Below are 21,711 nucleotides of genomic sequence, written 5' to 3'. Positions count from 1 at the left end.
AGAAAGGACATAAGGCTACTTTATATTGCGAAATATGTACCACGGGCGAAGCCGGGGCGGACCGCTAGTCTAACTATAATTAAAGCCCAGCCATTTAAAAGATTACAAATTAGCATAGTATATGTCTAAACAGCAGATAAAGCTAAAATTAAGTTGACGCAGCGATATTTAGCCCCGGGGACGGAATTACTTGCTTGGGGCAAATTGGGGCATGGGGCTAATTAAAGGATTCAATTTGCCTGTAATCGAAATTCGTAATCCCCTTCGGTTATGGTTTAGCCTGCGGCTTCGCTTGATAAAAGTGAAATCTGTTGAGAGGTGTTAGTGACAATTAATGTTTTGATTTTTCGTAAAGTGTACATAGTGATTTTAGACTGGTTACTTTTTTAATGAATTCAAAGGTAATCTTGAATTCAATTTTTCCCATTTGTCAAAAAACTATTCTTTTACTAATTAATTATTTCAGTTCCAAATCTCATTATCAAGTAAATATTATAATTTATAATTTATGTCTGAAAAATTAAAATAACAAAATTTCGTATTCGAATAAGCAACAAGCCAAAATATATAAAACTCAAAGTGAAATTTAAACTCGTTTATTTAATTATCATGCATGTATTGAATGATAAACGAATTTTAAATTACTTCTTAATAATTCATGTGTATTTAGTATGATATTTTAATTCATATGTATTTAAATATAAGCTGTGCCGCGCGGTTTCGCCCGCTTTGTCTAAAACCTAATAAATTATATACTAAAACCTTCCTCTATAATCACTTTATCTATTAAAAAACCGCATCAAAATCCGTTGCGTAGTTTTAAAGATTTAAGCATACAAAGGGACATAGGGACCTAGGGACAGAGAAAGCGACTTTGTTTTATACTATGTGGTGATGACACGTATAGTGCAGTAGAAAGTCCAGGGTTTGATTGCAAAACTTCATCTTCAAGTTTAAATGTATTTTTGTCATAATTGTGATAATACGAATGAATCAATTACCACCATATCGGGGCAGAGCTCAATAGCTACACTTTTTAACTTAACATTTTATTTTTACAACCAATATTACATAACAACAATATACAACACTACACATTACCAACATTAACAACAATCAACACAACACATACAACACAAAACCAAAACGTTTCATCTGTATATTTTGCATATACGCCGCGTAACCGCCTGCGGCCCTCACGGCTGAGCGGGCAGCGAGACGCGCTGCGTACGTAATTATACCCATTCTAGTATATGCAGGACACACAGATGCTGCACGTATTTAATTGCCTTTGATAATTTTATGGGGTGATTAATTTTTATTTGTATTGAGATATTGTTTGTTTGTTAAAGTAATGGGTGTTCAATTTTTAATATATTTTTTGGAATGGATTTCTATAAATTCGTGACATGAAGCCAGTATAATAACAAATTAGTTACAATATAATATTTTATTAATCTTTGGATTTTGATGAAAATGTAAAATAGATATTTTTAAATCAATTTCCTAGGATACTAACGTAATTATGACCATCGTTAATTAAGTCTACATGGTTAGCGGTTCATATGCTTCGGTAAAGCAGACCCTTTATAGATTGTAAACACTTCTTGGTACAGTGGATAATGTAAAATGTTAAACTGGAGGTCCTGGGTTCGATTCCAGGGAATAAAAAAATAAAGTGGTGGAGATGGGAGAAGTTCTAAGGAAAATTGACTATAAAAGTATGTCACAAATTTTATAAGAATAAAATGTCTTTCTATTTCTATTACGACAAAACTACTGATCGAATTTTGATGAGACTTTGAGTTATTAAGTAGAGTACCTACGCTATCGTCGCATATACTTAGTAAATTTCGTATTTTTAGTTTAATTAAATTTACAAGTTTCAGTATAAAAATAACAAATTCAACTTAACTGCCGTTCCATAAAAAAAAAACCGAGTTTAAAGCAAGCAAAAAACATTGTTTTATATGACGTAAAGTTAAAAAGGAAAATCTTAACAAGTCTCATAAATCTTAACTTAATTATAACTTGTTACTCAGTAAATTTTATATAATACCTAGGTGGTTAGATTTTAATCAGGAAAAAATATTAACTAGCTTTTTCACTTGGTTTTTCATGCTTGTTTGTTACCTATTATTTTATGATAATATAATACATAGCCTAATCGTTTTATTTAATTACTATCTGCGCTTCGCAGTTTCACCCGCGTGGCTCCTTCGTTGGTCTTAGCGTAATGATATTATATAGCCTTCCTCGATAAGTGGGCTGTCGAACATCGAAAGAATTTTTCAAATCGGACCAGCAGTTCCTGAGATTAGCGCGTTCAAACAAACAAACTCTTAAGCAATATTAGTATAGATAGGTATATGTATTTAAAGGTTTTGATATAATACATCAATTTATTTCAGTGTTAGAAAGTAATTTTTTATTTATTTGTAATTTTTTTTTCATAAATATCAATTCACGCGTTTCAATATAATTTACTCTTTAAACCTAAATAAAAAATTAAAATATATAACATCTTTAAAGGTATCTAATACACCTGTAATTTTGATGTCAAATCAAATCTTAATCGGTCATTTGGACCTATCCCTAATGTTAATTGGAGTGACGTTTCGAAAAAAATGCTTAGCAAATATTGTTGAAACAATTTTCTACCTTATTCGGTTATGATAAGGGTGGTTTTCGGATCGCAATAGATCATCGCACGCTGCTATTGTTGTGTGGTGTAAGTAATAAGCAAACGCGATTTTAAACATCTCAATTTGCGGCGCTATCACTTTAGTGTAGAGGCCCTCAATATGTATGATCGGCCGTTATTGAAGTTGTTCATAATCTCCGTAATGGTGGCAAACATTGACGATCCTTTGTTGGACCAACACTGACCATTGTGTAGATAGCCCATAAGGGTTCTTTTCCAAATAATTTGCGAGGATGTGTAGCGAGGAATGTGTTTGTTCGAACTAATAGTATCGCCTTCAAACGCTTCAAACTTCAAACAAAGTGAAGCGTCATGGAAAGCACCCTTACAGCAACCACGCAACATTCAACGTAGTTACCATGACAACGCAACTCGCTTTCGCTCGCTTCGCGCGCCGCTGTCGCGAGTGATGGATTAACGAATGTAGCCTATGTCTTATTCTGGGGCTACAGCTACCTTCATGCTGAATTTTATTATAATCGGTTCAGTAGTATTTGCGTGGAAGTGTAGCAACTATCCATCCTCACAAACTTTCGCATTTATAATATTAGTAGGACTAAGTCTGAAACGTTGTTACCATGACAACGCAGCCCGCTTTCGCTCGCTTCGCGCGCCGCTCTCGCGAGCGATGCGACATTTGGCACGATCTCACTAATTGCTGCCTTTATTCAGCGTCCCTTTTATTTTTAATTGCTTAATGCTTAATGTTCCCGCTTTTTAATTATCGGCCCTACGGTTTTATTGTTACGTTTATATTGACGTTGTGTCATTAGTAATACTAGAAATGTTTGTTTAAATGATTTGGTTCAAAATCGAGACTTAGAAGGTGGATTTAAACCCGAAAAAATCGTACTCAAAGATTTAAAATAGTGATTTATTTCGTATATTTTTATCATAATAATTTTTCATTCTTAAAGGTTTTATTTATTACACTAATTATGAATCATTGGGCCTTAAATACATAACATGTGAAAGTATCAAGTTTTTTAACTGATTTAAAATACCATTTATTTCTAATATAACATAATTATAACGTCATTATGTCCTCCTTATGTCCTCAAAGTATTTATTTGTTATAATATAATACCTGTATATTTTGCTCTATGTCTTTGAAACTTAGGATATGAATAAATCGAAATTCCTTTATAAATAGTTCATTTTAACATAGGTATGACACTCGTTATCACAAAGCACTTAGAATTCTAGACTTGGTCATCTCATATTACCTATTGTTATTTAATAAAAGGTTTTTAGGATCGAGAGGTTTTAAATTCGAATCCTGAATAACCTTTATAAGCTTTAATTAATATAAAATCTTATCTATACTAATATTAGCTAACAAAAAAGTATTGGTTCGTTTGTTTGAATGGGCTTATCTCGGGAGAGCTGTTGCTCTCTTGCCCGATTAGAAAAATAATTTCACTGTTAGATTAGTCCATTTATAAAGGAAGACTATAATAAGTCATCACGCGCGCTAAGATCAATACGAGCCGAGCAATGCGGGTAAAACCGCGCGACACAGCTAGTTTTGAATAAAGTCGGTTTATAATTTCTTTTCTTTTCTTCTATAAGACATAATACTTTAAATATCTTAGTCTTAATAAGCAAAAATCAAAGTTAATTAATACGTTATTTTTAACTTTTAATTTGTTTTATAATTAAACGCGAAACAAGAATTTCCCACAATTAAATACTTCCTCATTTTATATCAAAGCTTGGCATTTCTAATTATTTCAAACTTTACGGTATTACATCCATACTTAAATTGGAAATGGGAGTCTGTCTGTGTAATTATGCCAAAAAAGAGCGTTAAGCATTAAGCAAACATGTCAGAAGGGAAACTTCTTTGGCAAGATTGAAACTTTGATATTTATTAAATACCACTAAATCGTCGCCTTACTCCATGACGTGACGGTATTGCCATGACGTGACCTTGCAAATTTACTCTCAATGCTCCTAAAAAGGAGGTTATTTTCTTCTGCTATGCAAAACTTCACAGGAAGAAATTTCGAAAATTACAAAGACATTTGACGCAATAATTAACTTTTGTCTGTTTTCGTACCTATTTGGATCATACAAACATTCTTCCATTAATTGACATTTAATTAAAACTTCAAAATCTGCGATGGGTTGTTTATAAATGGCGGAAATTATAAAATGCGTATCAGTAACCAACATAGTAACCAAGTATTTTGGTATTAATCGATTTTGAAAGTAATTTGAACTTTATAATAATAACGCTTATTTGCTACTTGATTACGTACTAGATTTGACGCTTGGTTTTACCCGCAAAACACGGACAAAAATTCATAGGCTATTTAAAAATATTAAGAGACATTTTTTAAAGCGGTCTTGAATTCAAAGGTGAAAAAATACAGTTATTTCATGAAGTGGAACTTCTTTAGGAGCATTGAGAGTAAAATTTCAAGGTCGCGTCATGACAATACCGTCTCGTCATGAAGTAAGGCGACGATTTTGGTATCTTTGAATCTTGCCAAAGAAGTTTCACTCCTGACACGTGCTCGGCACACTCGCCCTTTTTTAATAGTTACATTGTTTTAACCATAATAAAACGAAATTTCAAAGTAAAATCTTCGTTCGTTCGATAATTTATCTAAAATAATACCATCTGGCAATATGACACCACATGGCTACAATTGATGTTAGAATTTATCAAGCCTCGATTGTGTTGAAAAATGTATTTTGGCTTAGGGTCGCGGGTTCGATCGAAAGATTAAACACATTATTAATGAATTTCGCTTGGACGGTATTTTGTATGATGTATATGAAAGGGGTTTTTATATGTTTAGTGATTTTTTTGCGTAAATATTTTAAAAGTTGTTATAAGTACAACGTTATGTTTGCTACTGTAACATTTCCAAGATCATTGACAAGATCTCATCGTTATAAGTGCATCCTTTTATACGCATAAAATTACTGCAGCGATTTTCATTGAAATTAAACTTTTTAAAGTTTAAGTTATTTACGTTTGTAAACGATTACTACTTAGTCTTATTATTAAGAATGATACCTAATATTAAAAAAAAAAAATTTGATCCTCTTCTTCTAAAATTAATGCTTATTATCAAATGCTAATTTGTTGTAGAATTATGCAGCTAAAAGACATTAAGCATCAATAAAAAAAAATTGAACACCATTTTTTGAATTCGGTTAAATACATAATCGCTTGGTTCTATAACTTGTCCTACATAGTTAGAATAGCCGCAGTAATGAACAAATTATTAAAATTAATTTACCTACCCGGTTTATTTTGTAAGTGTTAATAGTTTAATTTCGTCAAATTGGCCACTAAACACGTTATTTGCTAAAACATTGATATTTAGTGGAAAGCGGTTTTATAAATAAATTCAACTGCTTTATAGCGCAATTTATTATTATAAAACCGATATTATGACAAGTTTAATACCACAACTTTTAATGTTTGTATGTTTGGATCTTCGTATCCTTAGAACTGAATCAGCTAAAAAATGTAATCGGCCAGACTAATCCCAATAATATCCTTCTTTATATCAATAGTGTTATAAAATAAAGTTTGTATGAATGATACAAAATTACGCAAATACTGCTGGACCAATATTGATTCACACACATCATCACACATCTTACCATCTTATTTAACCAGCCATTTAAATCACAATAAACCCAGTTTTATAACCGTTAAAACACAAAGAAGTGACGTCACAAGATGGCGGCATGTATTGCAAACAATGCGTCTGGACTCCCGCCAAATATAGACCAATGCGGATTATAAGATACTAGCTCAATTGATAATGGCTAAGCATTTATATGGGAATTAATTTTTACTGTAAATGCTTTTTTCAAAGTCAAGCATTTATTTATTCTATTAGACTTCATCTAGAAGAACTTTTGAATCGTCATAACATAGTTTTGGCATTACCGATTCGGAAAGCAGTTTCTACATAAAAATCTTATATTTCTATTATATACTAGCGATCCGCACAGGTTTACATCATAGTATCTACATATTATATTACCTACAGAACTCCGGGATCACGTACAAAGCCAACGGTGAAAGAATTGTTGAAATTGTTCCAGTAGGTTAATCTATTAGTAAGTATAGATAAACTCTATCAATATAGTTTGAAAGGTATGTTTAAAAAAGTAGGATAAATTTAGTTTCAATAAGATTTTAGTTTGTGACCTCAAAAATTCAGACTGTGTGAAACAATTTTGATGTTTTTTTATTTATTTACTTTAAAACACTGGGTGTATCCTTTGTATTTAAATTTTGTCCAGTTCTGACCGTTAAAGGGAAGTTTTTGCTAAATAATACTTATATACAAAGCAGACGAAGCCGCGGGCGGAAAGCTAGTAACAAGTAAATAACTACAAAGTGTATACAATTCTATCTACGTAGCCATGTCGATCAATAACTCTGAATACATTGACATTGATGTATGGATACTGGATTATTTCGTTATTTTTAAGGACAAAATCATTAAGAAATGGTAATAATTACACTTAATGTACCTTAACGTAAAGAAGATATAAAATTTAATACAGAAGGTGATCTTATCAAAAATTAACTACATAAAAAGTCTTATTATAAATTTCTCAGTTTCTACTTCTAGATGGGTTTGTATTATTAAGAGATAGCTAAAATAACAAAATGATGTATGAAAGTAGGTATACTTCAAGTGTTAAAATATATGCGAATGCTATTAGGTACGACCATTAGCAGCTTGCGATTACCGAATCCTTATAAATTATATTTTTAACAAGAAATAGAAGTCTAGCGGCTGAATTGAGAACCTCCTTTATTAAAAGTCGGTTAAAAATACACATTATCTGTGTGTATCTTTTTCCGTCACAAATCTATCTTTGTACAAAAGAAACAGAGGCAGCGTATTTTCAATATTTTTCTTTCTTAATATCTTAGATCATTAAGTAAAGACAGCCTTATATTTCATACAAGCTAAATTGAAAAAAAAAGACATTGAAATAAATAAAAAGGGCACATCCAGTGCTCTATTTGAAACTTTTTCTATCATGATTGAGTTAGCGGACGGCACCCGGGAGACCAAACGTGACGAGCAAATAGAAAATCGATGGTAAATATTGGTGGATAAGGTTCTATATTATGTGGCAATCAGCGTAATTTTTCAACGACTTCAACGAGAGATAATATGTATTATATAAGTACCTATTGAAAAGTATTCACATAGTCCTATATTAGAAACGTACTGACAAATAACACATGAGATCTAGAATTATTTTTTTTTAGTGGGTTCGTACGCGACACGCGTGAATCCGCGCGGCACACCTAGTATGCTATCTCCTATGTCACTTAGAAATAAATAATTTGTCGACGGTTGAAGGACTTTTTATAATTGGTAAAGTACCTAGTTTTTGAGTAAATAATTCACACTAAATATTATCTTATCTTTGTAATATTAAACAGATGTCACATCATACGTAAACCAATATGGCGACCAATACATATACATAATAATATTTGTACTTATTGGTACAAACTCTAGACTAGGCAATTTTTTATATAAACTTTACACTTTTATAGAAATCTATATGAAACCTATTCGTCAAAATTAATGTATCGTATATACATATACATATTTTTAAATCTATTATCACTTTCATCATAGCGTGGCCATAATATTGCCATATTTCATGATTCAATATTCCGCTATCATACGACTTGAAAATATTAAATCCAGAAATACCAATCTAAATCAAACATTAAATTCGTACTTAAAATTGTCCGTACAAGCGAAATTTCCAGATAATCCCAACATTATATTTGAGAAATCACAAAATCGATATACAGCCCGAGCCAAATCCGTGGATAAAACTAAAAATTAAACAATACATCGTTCCTTGCCAAGTGTACTATGTTTTGTGATGAATATCTTGTATTTTGGCAGAGACTGGGATGTCGTAAGTTACATTATGAAGACCTTTGGAGGATCGATGCTTCTTGCTAGGCCAGGTGTTGATTTTTATTATTTGTTTACGACTTGATGAAGATACGAGGAAGTTTAAGATCTCAATTTGATTAATTATTAACGGAGTAAAATATGTATTGTTTTGGTAGAGTAAATATTAATCAGGTTACTTGTTAAAAATAGAATAGTTAAATGATTCGAAATTTTGATGTATGATGTGAGTGATGTCAACTGTCCCGAGAACAAGGCACTTTAATTTTTTGCATTTTAATGATAGATTTGTTTGTACTAAAGCCATTGATATACTTTTAGATCTTGTAACTGAATTAACTTAACTAACTTAACATTCTATTGAAATTGGTTATCATCAAATGTATCTTCTAAAATTTACGGTAACAGCTATCCATTGGATAAACGCATTTGAGAAGCCAGAAAATTACGCGCCCAGACAAAGAGAATTTAATAGTATTTTTTAGTGTAATATTTTCTAAAATAAACTTGTGCTGCCGTCCAATCTGGCGACTTGGCAATACTGAGACGTTAACACGATACGGTTATGTCTTCGAAAATAAGCTTTTATTCGGTTCGAAGTAAATTGTTTGTGTCGTATGGCCTAGATGTGTTTTATCTGCTTTTTTTGCATATACTGCTCTTGTTCTTTGGGATTGGGGTTAATATTTTGGAGTGACGTTTTAAGTGGTTTTAAATGGAACTATTTTTATGCTTTGAGATAATAGTTTATAGACGGTGATATAATATGTATTTGACGTAGATTAGTTTTAGTTTAGGTTACAGAAAGTGATTACAAAGTTTCTAGCCTTTGAACTAAAACCCTACTAATATTATAAACGCGAAACTTTGTATGGATGGATGTTTGTTATTCTTTCACGTTAAAACTACTGAACCGATTACAATGAAATTTGGTCTGTAGTCTATAGCAATAGACTCAGAATAAAACATAAGCTTTTTATCCCAGAAATCCCACAAGAGCTGGAAATATGCGGGGTTTTTCTTTGAAAACGCGGGCGAAGCCGCGGACGGAAATCTAGTAGCATTATGTTTGAAATTCCGTATACTTAGAAACATTGGTTCTAATTTAAAGAGACACATTTATTTAACGGTCTATTTCCTTTGTAGTTAAACTAAATTTACTTTAAGAGTTTGGAACTTAACCAAAGTAGATACTACTTGTCAACACAAACACTATTTGAACTAAATGTAAAGGCGCCGCGTGAAGGATCGAGATAAAAATTAACTTTTAAAGTAAATATTATATTTTCAAAAGCTTATTAATTACTAAAGTACCGAAAATAAATAAAACACGGTTATCTAAGTTTATACTGAAAATTATCATTTAATTCTTACTAGCTTACCGCCCGCGGCTTCGCCAGCTTTGTCTTGAACCTAATTATATACTAAAACCTTCCTCTTGAATCACTCTATTTATTAAAAAAACCTTAGTTTGAAAGATTTAAGCATACAAAGGGACATAGGGACAGAGAAAGCGACTTTTTTTTAGGTATACTATGTAGTGATAATAATAATGTTTGTGTGTCTGTTGATTTAAAAACCGGTGGTTTCGTTTAGATTCGTGTTCATTCATATGTGTTTTATAATTTATACTAGCTGTGCCTCGCGGTTTACCCGCATTGCTCTGTTCCTATTGGTCTTTACTCCTTTGCCTTCCTCGATAAATGTAATTTTTGAAGAGAATCTTCTAAAGGCGCTTTGAGATTAAAATTTCAAGGTCCCGTCATGGCAATACCGTCACGTCATGGAAGGCGACGTTTTTGCTAAATTTGAATCTTGCCAAAGAAGTTTCTCTTCTGACACGTGTGCTCGTCGAACGCTCTATTTTTAATCGGGAATAGGTTAGTAGGTACATTACAATAACATATTGGATGTATTTTTAGAGTCTGAGTCCGAGTCTACTCAACACAACTAGTAAAAAAATACAATAAAAAATAAATACACATAAAGTTAAATAAAACTTGTTACCCGTTTATTAGCAGTGCCAATACATTTAGTTGGCTAACATTTTCTTGTGAACTTCCAAGAGCTAACTAGCCTCGCCCCGCGGCGTTTCTCGAACTTTGTTTGGTTAGCATACTTCGCAAGTTTTCTGTGGCTCGAAGAATGTTTGAAGGTTGTTTTGTGTTTTTTTTTTAATGTATAGTATTTTTGAATTTAAGTTATATTCAAAGTTATTTTTCGGAATTAAATAACTTTCATGACATCAAGATAGATCTTACTTTATCAGATTTTATATATTTTAATAGGACACATCCATCGCTTTTTCTTTAGTAATTATCGTATTTAGGGCTGACTTTTCAATCATTGGTTAAAACTTATTCGTTGAATAACGTATTAAACTACCATTTCAAAAATGTATTCTGATTACCTACCTGTATTTGACAGTATACAAGTGACATTTTAATATTATCGTATAATATTTTATTGGACGGATAAGTTTTAACCAAGGATTGAAAAATCGGCCCTTAATGATACATTATTGCTATTATTTCTCTCTGTTACCTTTAGAACATTAAAATGTATGCTTATTTAAAGTAAAATTACATTAACATTTAACATTCAAACACATTTTTTCAATTTCCTAGTCAAACAATCTAAAATACCTCGTAATTGGAACCACTCTACAAATGAACATTATTAATATAATAGCGTGAAATATCACAGTGTCTTGAAATGTACAAAGCGTGTACTAATTCGATTGAGCAGTGCCGATGCAATTAGAAGTAGTGCTTAAGGGTCGGGATGCTGTGATAAGCGGAGCGGTTAGCGGAGCGATTTTGTTGGTAGATATTTTTGAAACACTTATTGAACGATTTGAATTCATTTTATTATTTTCATGTAACTAACATACCTATATACATATTTTCATCATAATTATGCTATTAAGGAAGAATCGTAAATTGTATGTAATAAAATGTCTATTTTTTTTATTGTCCGGTAATAAGCCGAAGCAACTTGTAATTAAAACAACACTCGGCTATCTATGTTGTATATTTTTATATCTGTAATCATGTAATGGTGTCTGTTTTGTATGTTGACAAATAAATAAATCATCAGCTTATAGTTGTCTACTATTGGACATAAGCCTTTCCTTAGTAACACGCCACTGAGCGCGGATGTTTGCTCGTTGTCGCCAATTAATTAAATATATTCGGATTAGAAACTTGTCTCTTATAATTTATTGGATTTATTAGTTGAGATGAGTTGAAATAAGTTCTAAAAATGTAATCTGGTCTGACTGGTTGATACATTCTACGAACAGTTTTAAAGTAAGCAACTATAGATATTTTTATCGGTCCTTCCCTGTAAAAACTGTTCCTGACCCTGGTAAATTTATTATACTTTGGCGATTAAAAACCGCTTCTAAAAGTCTAGTTAAACAAATATTTGAGTTATTCGCTTATCGCTCCCGCTTCCGCTTATCAATGTCTGCTACCCATCCTTTGACCGTGAGCAAAGGTAATTATTGACTTTTCCAACTCCCACCCTGTCGAAGGGAGATAAAGCCTAATTAAAAAGGCGCTGTGTTTCTTACAAAGTTTTTATTTCTTCGAGTGTTTTAGATCGGGTCGGTACGTGTGGATTTGTGCTAATTGATCTTAAATTAATCTAGATAGTTCGATAGGTATTATATAAATAAAGTATTTCTGTAGTGCATGAGTTATTCTGGTACATAAGCTACATTACTGAAAAGTATCATATAAATACGTTGAGTGGTTTTCGTGTGAAAGAGAATCAAACACACATCTATATATATTTCTAGTTGTAAAAAAATGAGTGGCTAAAACATGTAAACGTATTGATTCTGTGCACGATGGTTTAAATATGAAAAGAAATAGAAATATGTCGAGATTCTATTGTCCACTAACAACACTTTGATATAAGCTAGATAGACAAAGTCTAATCAATAAAGCCCTACACTTTCAACACTGCAAAGATACCACTAAAACCTAAATTTAAACCGCAAAATAAACGTCGCAATAATTCATTTCGAGTAATAAATAAACAAGAATTACTCTTCGTGTCCGAAAATTCAAGGGAGCTTCGGGCTTTCATTTTTCAGGCAATTTCCGTTTGTAAGGAAATTCTTTTCAACGGATTGAACGCTCGAGTGAGCCAATACTTGAGGTCTGGTAAGCGTGTGTCGGCTGTGAATGCGGGTTCCGTAGATTTTTATATGGCAAAGCAAGCAACCCAACTGGCTACCTATAAACTAGCTACATGATTCTTTGCCGACCTTCAAAGAATATAAATACAATAACTTAGCGCAAACTCAAACATTTATTTATTCAAATACACTTCGTCTAAAATAAATAAATAAAACTTTATTGAAACAGTTTAAAGTTCTAAAAGCACTTTTGAATCAGCATAACATAGTTTTACCATTTACCACCGATCGGATTTATTTGCTACTAATTTCATCGCGACATTTTGTGAAGAGAAGTAAAGAAAGTACATATTACATACTAGATTTCCGCCCGCGGCTTCGCCCGCGTTTGCAAAGGAAACCCCGCATACTTCCCGTTCCCGTGGGATTTCCGGGATAAAAACTATCCTATGTGTTAATCCAAGTTACCCTCTATATGTGTGCTAAATTTCATTGTAATCGGTTCAGTAGTTTTGACGTGTAAGAGTAACAAACATCCATACATCCATTTATAATATTAGTAGGATTAAGCTACAATAATATACTGTACACAAAATAATCCTGTGATATAAAGTGAAGATAAAATATATAAATTAAATACACCCGCATCGTGACGTCAAAGAAAATTGGCATAGTAGGTTAATATATTTAATTGTTAAACGATTTCCTTTCATGTCTATTTATAAATTTGGTTAATTAATTCTTGATCACGTATTACATGCAGAGAGTATAAATTATAAATAGTTAAGTGTATTCATATGTAGATGTGTAATTACAGGAAATTGCTGGAACGGTTGTGATTTTTTTTATTAGAACAACTTTAGCAGTCTCATTTTTTAATGCTAAAAAAAATAAAACAAACGTTAATTTTTAACTTCCTCGCCTCGCATTATTTATTTTAACTGATAACGTTCTAACTACTCATTCACCAAAATTCTATAGCAAAAACCTCGATATAAATAAGTTCTATAGGTTAATTTTTTTTAGATTGTTCATACGGAACCCCAAAACGAGTGAACGCGTGAACGTAAAGTAATAATAACCTGCTAAGGACTTGAGGGTTTTTGGAGTCATGCAAAGTACGCTCTTTATGTTAAAATATAATTTTTTCTGTTTTTTCGTTCCAGGAAAGGTAAAAAGATTGATTCATCGACCTTTTTATATGATGGATGAAATTTCTATCTTATTCAATAGATAATTTTTATATTACTATTAGGGCTGATTTTTCAATCCTTGGTTAAAACTTATTCATCGAATAACGTATTAAACTACCTTTTCAAATATGTATTCTAATAGTCCGTATTTGACAGTTTACAGGTGACATTTTAAAATGTTCGTGTAATACTTTATTGGACGGATAAATTGAAAGCATTGAAAAATCGGCCCTTAAATGGATTCAGCTGATATGTTTTATCAATCTTGGTTGCAAGATTCGTTTGTTAATCGTGCTAACGTTTTTTTTTTTTTTTTTTTAATTTTATTGGTAATAGGGAAGCGCTTGACCACAATCTCGCCTGATGTTAAGCTGAGATGCGGTCTAAGATGGAACGCGCTTCCCTAGAAGGTACCTGTTCACTCTACGCTTGAAGAAGTGCTTTAAAGTGCTCTAATAATTTAAATAAATGCCTATTGTGAAGTATATTGAATAATCAGGCTGAATATACTATTGTTAAAGATTGAAACCTATTTAAGCTGTATACATAAACAACCAAAATAATCAGGCTAAATATTCTATAGAAAAAGATAAAGTACCTACTTAAGCAATACACATAAACAAGCAAAAACACCAACAAAAACCCAGCTCTACAAAACTTATTCATAATAATACACTAGCAAAACAGGAACAAACAGCGAGCATTTCAAATTAATGACGTAAAAATCTCAACAAAACGAAGATAGTGTATTAAAAATTGAGAAAAAAGTATAAAAAATATAACTCGCCGAGGGTTGTCAACCACTGGCCACAACAAAGCGGAGTTTCCCACCTTTGTATAGAGTCAGGGGAGCAGAACCGTCCGCTAGACAGCAATATCCTGTTTCTGTGGTGTCGAGTCAGGAGCGGAAGCGATTTATTATTATACATTAATACTATAAAACTGACGATTTTACGACGACGACAATAAATTGGTAAATTATTGTTGTTTTTGTTACTTTTTATCCGTGAAAGCTTATCTTATATATATATCTTATATATTATTAGCGTGATGTTACCACAATACGACTGCTAGGAGCGAAGCAGTAATGAAAACTGCAAAAAAAGGAGGAAATCTTTTTCCTCTGAATGCAGACAAAGTATCGTTGTTAGTATAAAATAATTAACAATGGTATTTATTTATAAGAATCATTAACCAATTTTAAACTTTAATCCCATATATAGATAAGCTATATTTTCAATATTAAAACAATATTGAAACTAACGCTAATTCCTTTCACTTGTACCACATTTACATTGTTATAAATCTGGTTTTGTTCACACTAATTGTCAAGAGATTTTGGTTACACACAAGAATTGTATGAATGAAATCTAAATAATTATTATGTAAGGTGTTGTTTTTAAATTTAGTATCAATTCTACGGCTCCATCAATCCATTTTGTTTAGTTCATCAAAGTTTGCACCACGTTTCGGGAGTAGCGTTATCAATTTGGGATGTTTTAAATTTTTTGTAGTAGGTACCTATTTCTGCCGCGTTGATTTCCTTATAGACGAACCAGCGGGCACGTGTCAGAAGTGAAACTTATTTGGCAATATTCAAATATACTAAAATCGTCGCCTTACTCCATGACGTGACGGTATTGCTATGAATTGTGACCTTGAATTTTTTTAAGCTTTTGCAATCTCAATTTAAATATATTCCAATACGAACATACAAAACTTAATATAATTTTATATTAATAACTCATTATCGTAGTAACAAATCTACACAAAGGCGCTAACTCATTTGATAATGTTTGCTCACATAGTCACATGGGTGTGTCGTGAATCGTGACGTACGCGTATAAGGAAGTTATTAATTTCGTATGTTTGTTCATTAATTACGTAACAACCGCTGATAAACAATGATTCTGGTATTAATTTTGCGAAACGGGAGTTTGTTTTCGATATCCTATAGAATTTTGCAATATGCGCAAGATATTTAATTACGAATGTTTATACTATTATTATAAATGCGAAAGTTTGTCTTTTGCAATGAAGCAATGAAAATGTAGGGACCTAATGTTATATTATATCGATAACTTTAAATTTTGTATCATATTATATTATCTATTTAGGCATAATAAGACTAAGCTTTAAAAGCAATTTATAAATATTTGAAAATATTAAAGTTCTAAGACAGGCCGAGGCTAGAGAGGTCCTAGATATGGTGAATGTTCGATTCTTTCTCGTCTTTATGATCTAATTTACCTATTGTTGAAATGTGTTAGATAGCCCATAGCCCATTTATCGAGGAAGGCTATCTTACATCATCACGCTAAGACCAACACTAGCGGGAGGAACGGAGCGCAGCTAGTTATAAAAATAAAATATTTATAATTAGTAAAACGATCTTCTAAAGATGCGGTTTAAATCATAACAACTAAGAGTACTCCCACGGCCGATCTTGCGGTTAGATCGGTTACAAGCTGCATTATGAAATCGATATTATATTACTTGAAATTGTGTAAAATGCGGTTTAGTTTTGATTGAAGTGCTGTTTTGTGTGACAAACTTATTCTCTATTTATATATTATAGACTATATTTATGTCAATATCTACTACAGCTATCAGAGAATAGCTTTTCGCCCACTTTTACTTTCAGCGCGCCTAAAGAAGTTTCACTTCATAATAATAAAATCGTTCTCAAAACAGGTTAGGTACTGTTTTTTCTCGATAGCCCATTTGTCGAGGAAGGCTATAGGCTATATCCGAGTGCAGGGAGTAAATAATATACCTAATCGTTCCAATTTAAATTATTTTTTTTCCTGAAAAAAAAAACAAAGAAAATAGAAATCCACATAAAACCGTAAAATTTACCGCCACGGTTGTCAAGATAAAAAAATTTGACAAATTCCTTATTAATATTAATATTTCATTCTAAACTCATAAATTTAAATTTTGGCGGAAAGCGAATATTAATTCCGTTAAATCATTTCATGTCGGATTACATTTTGGTGAAAAATTTGCGCGGGAATAGACCAAATTGGACTTAATTTTTATAAAAAACAATGAAAACTCTTTAAAAGATAATTTTGTATTCACTGTACTTATCAATACTTCTATGTTAATATTCTAGAGCTGTTTTTTGGGTTGAAAAGTTTGGATGCTTGAATGCGCTAATCTCAGGAACCACACATCCGATTTGAAAAAATATTTCACTGTTAGATGGTCCATTTATCGATGAAGGCTTATAGGCTATATATAATCACGCTAAGACCAATAGGAGCGTAGCACTACGGGTAAAACCGCAGCGCACAGCTAGTTATTTCAAAAAATCAATTTGCTTTGACGAGAAATACATACAAGGAATCACATTTTAGGTTTTTTTTATAAAAACAATGAATTATATTTAAAAGATAACTTTGTGTTTATTATAGTTTTTAATATAAGAGTCTTGGGGCCAATGAAGACTGCTTACCGAATTTAAAACTTCATTACTTGAGTAGTAATGTTTAGTTTTAAGTGGCAAGGGAATTATTTGAAAACAAAATTTAAATCCAAATGAAAACTTTGTATGATTTCTACAAATGTTTGCAATCGTTAGTATTAGTGCTAAGATTATAGTGAAATTTAAGGAATTGTGATGACCGTTTGTTTATAAACAAATGGTCATCACAATTCCTTACCCAATTCCAACCAAAATAAATTAATTGCATACTATGCAATTAATTTATTTTGGTTTAATGACAAAAATTACTTCAGTTTAATCTTAGTTTAATAAACAAAACTGCTCTTACGGCTTTGTCACTGTCAATATCCATTTTTTTGATCTACATACTTCAATTATCAACTTCGTAGTTTCGTTCGTTCGTTCGTTTTGGTATGATGCAATTAAATGTAGTATTATAGTTATTTTACTATCTTACATGATCTTGGATTTTTTTAACATTTATAGGTACCTATATCAAAGTTTTTCCCCATGTTCCATACTTCAATCGTTTTTCCATGTACTTTATTAACGATATATTTTTGTTCCAGCACCCCCAAATTCAGTGGAGATCGTGAACCACCCGCACAACTCGAAACTGGAGGTAAAAGAGGGGGAGGATGTGGTCCTGGAGTGTCAAGTACAGAATGCGAAGCCAGCTGCTAAGATTGTATGGTATAGAGGCAATCAGGAGATGAAGGGGGATAGAGGTATGTATTTTTTAAGTTATTATTGTAATTGAAGAAATGACAAATCCAACAAAGCAAAAAATCCGTTCAGCCGTTCAGCCGTTCAGCCGTTCTTCTATAGGTACTAATATTATAAAGAGGAAAGGTTTGTAATTATGTATGTATGTATTATACATATATTACATAGGCTAGGTTTTATCCAGGAAGTCCCACGGGAACGGGAACTACGCGGGTTTTTCTTTGAAAACGCAGGCGAAGCCGCAGGCGGAAAGCTAGTGAGTTATAAGTGTGTAAATAACACGACTTTTTCATTTATACATATAATATGCTGTTGCTCGCAGCTTCGCATGCGAAATATATTTTCGTGGAAATGAGATGTTTTATCGCAAAAAGATGACAATGTCTCTGTCTGGAAATAAAATTGCACCGTTTTGACGTAATAGAAACACAAACAGACACAGTTTCGCATTAAAGTAGTAATTAATAAAGATATCTAGTAAGAAATTAAAATTTCACACGTCGATTGGAGGCATCGATGAAAATTGTTGTAAAATTAGGGAAAAATATGTATCATAGAATAGTATGTTATCCATACTAATATTATAAATGCGAAAGTAACTCTGTCTGTCTGTCTGTTACTCAATCACGCCTAAGCTACTGAACCAATTTGCATGAAATTTGGTGTGGAGATATTTTGATACCCGAGAAAGGACATAGGCTACCTTTTATTGCGAAATATGTACCACGGACGAAGCCGGGGCGGACCACTAGTAACTTATAAGCCATGAATATAGGAGGTACAGAAGTTCTTATATATACATTTTTAAGATGGCGAGCTCTATTTTTAAATTTCGTTTTTTCAGGTTGTGAATATAATTAGATTAGACATGAATAAAGTAATTATGAAACAGGATCATTGAATTTTCTTCCCAATCGATCAATTTACAAACTACAAGGGTAATAATTAATACAAAAATGACAAAATGATTTGCACTGTAATTTATGGAACAATGTGGTTGATTCGTCTATTAGCTGTACTGTCAAATCAGAGCTTATTGTCCTGCAGTGTATAGCCACTAATGATAAACAAACTATTGTTTCGTTTTAGGGCTGATTTTTCAATGCTTGGATAAAACTTATCCGTCCAATAAAGTATTACACGATAATATTCAAATGTCACGTAAACTGTCAAATACGGGCAATTAGAATACGTTTTTAAAATGGTAGTTTTATACATTATTCGACAAATAAGTTTTATCCAAGCGTTGAAAAATCGGCCCTTAGTGTACTTTTGAATGAAAAATATAAACAAATTATTGAGATAATGCGTCCAGGGAAAATCTACTTATACCTACAGTATATGTTTTTGTTAATTTTATTTTAACGGGATTAAAACATCGTCTATGCAGTCGATGTTGATAGAAGCTTAATTTAGCATAAATGATTACATATTAAAATTTTAAACTCTCGAAGAGTCGAATTTTAAAACATAAATATAAAAAGCATTCAAATCTATGCATTTATTCAATAGTTACTATAATTAGTATATTTTCAATTTATTTTAATTAATAAATCAATCGTTTGTGGCGAAATTTTTGTGTCTACCAGGAATCGAACCCACAACCTCATTGCTTGGAAATACCAAAATTCATTTATTAAAATTAAACACTGTAATTTCAAATCCCATTCTGGATAAACTCAAAACCGCCAGCCTCATCCATAAGTAACAGCATGATAACAATTTTGTCGATAATTGGCTTCCCATCACTAATTGGTTCTGTCATTAATTAAACAAGTTTTCAATTTCAATTTGTAAACAATCGACGCGCTATCGATATCGAACAACACTAGTATTGTCGATGTATTAATTTTGCAAGTGTATTAAGTGCGTGTAGTGTAGACAATGTGACGTTTATAGTGTTGTGGTTAGTTTATCGATTTTCCAGCTTGAAATGCTCAAATGGGCAAAATGGACAAATACCAAAAATTGATATTTTCTGCGTACCTATTCTGTTTGTAAGAGTGGAATGAATTGTAGAGTTTGTTTGTCATTAGGGTCAAAAGTAATTTGCAAAGCGTTGAAGTTAAGTGTTTTCGTAGATTATGGCTAGAAAAAGCATATAATACTTTTTTGCTTAAGTTTTGTTGGAAAATTTATTATTAAAGATTTGTTAGTTTTGTTTTTATTTCCATAATTCTCACTTTTTCGTTTGAAATTTAACCATTTCCAAATTCATAAATCAAACAATTTGATATTAGTTTTATAGTAGATATTCAAATGATTTAAAAATGAGATATTTTTGACCTTTTCGAAAGACGCCCAATCAAATCCCGATCGATATTTTTTTCTTTAAAAAAAATCTCAAAACAACAATCAATAAAATATCACTCAGGGTTGTCACTGTCGTATTTTCTCGCTAGCGACAGCCCTGTCACGTATTTTCGGTCCGGTCACGGCCACAAAAGTACAACAAAGATCTCGAGTGTCCCACTTCGTAACTTTTTCCATAGCTTGCTGTTAAAATAGAATGTTGTGAGCAAAAATATATACAGGTAAAAGTGTGAAGCTAAACTACGTGATTGGAAAAGAAAATAGCAATATAATAAAAAAAATCTATAAGTACATACGTTAAGTAATCCTGCAGAAGCTACCTTATTGTCAATTTCTTTAAACAAAGTCGTATTCTAGCAACCAGTAAAATTTTAAACCTCATATTTTTTAATAAATTTATGTTAATCATCTTTACTAATAAATGCGAAAATGTGATTCCTTTTACGTTGTTCTTGTCGAAACAAATCGTTTTTATGAAATAATTATTTTTAGTTAGGGATAACTGGAGTGACATATTAGGCTTCTTTTTACGCGGTAAAACATCTCATACCCGTGAAAATTTTCTTACACTACACGAGCGAAAAGCTAGTCTATACTAATATTATAAAGAGGAAAGGTTTGTATGTATGTATGGTTTTCACGCATTAACTACTGGACCGATTTCAAAAATTCTTTCACCATTAGAAAGCTGCATCTTCACTGAGCAACATAGGCTAGGTTTTATCCAGGAAATCCCACGGGAACGGGAACTATGCGGGTTTTTCTTTGAAAACGCAGGCGAAGCCGCAGGCGGAAAGCTAGTATGTGCTGTAGAACAAATAACAATCTTCGCTATTTATATAAAAAATTTCTCTATAAAAACACGATTCAAGCAATTTATGAAAATATTTCACTAAAATATCGAAATAAAGCCTATCCTGGATAAGGGAAGCGTTTGAAGGGTCGCGTCAAAGTCATTTATGGCATTAAAATAGTAACGGTTTGCGGATGTATAGAACTAGATGGTGCATATATTATACATATCTTTATTTTTAAAACCTAGATTATCATCATAAGCCCGTATACATTCCTACTGGGACACGGGCCTCCTATGAGGGCACAGGCCATAATTATCTTATATAATATAAATTTTTATCTTTTAGAAGGTAAACTATTAAGGATGTTAAGGTTTTATAATAAAGCAAATGATGAAATGAATGAAGATTTACATTTTACTGTGCGCTTTCTGTTCATTTGTG

At 31.9% G+C, this 21,711-nt stretch overlaps 1 protein-coding gene across 1 annotated transcript in view; it reads left to right on the top strand.

The window, feature by feature from the left end:
- The window catches only part of LOC123703730 (nephrin), a 187,580-nt gene that overhangs the window by 88,112 nt on the left and 77,757 nt on the right, over positions 1–21,711 (top strand). Inside the window, exon 5 of the mRNA XM_045651828.1 lies at positions 18,004–18,162. Coding sequence (XP_045507784.1) covers positions 18,004–18,162 — 159 coding nt within the window. The remainder of the gene's footprint in view (positions 1–18,003; positions 18,163–21,711) is intronic.

The sequence above is a fragment of the Colias croceus genome, chromosome 27, assembly GCF_905220415.1.
Source record: "Colias croceus chromosome 27, ilColCroc2.1".
NCBI classification, from domain to species: domain Eukaryota; kingdom Metazoa; phylum Arthropoda; class Insecta; order Lepidoptera; family Pieridae; genus Colias; species Colias croceus.
The sequence above is the reverse complement of the archived record's forward strand: the minus strand, read 5'-3'. Positions and strand labels throughout refer to the sequence as shown.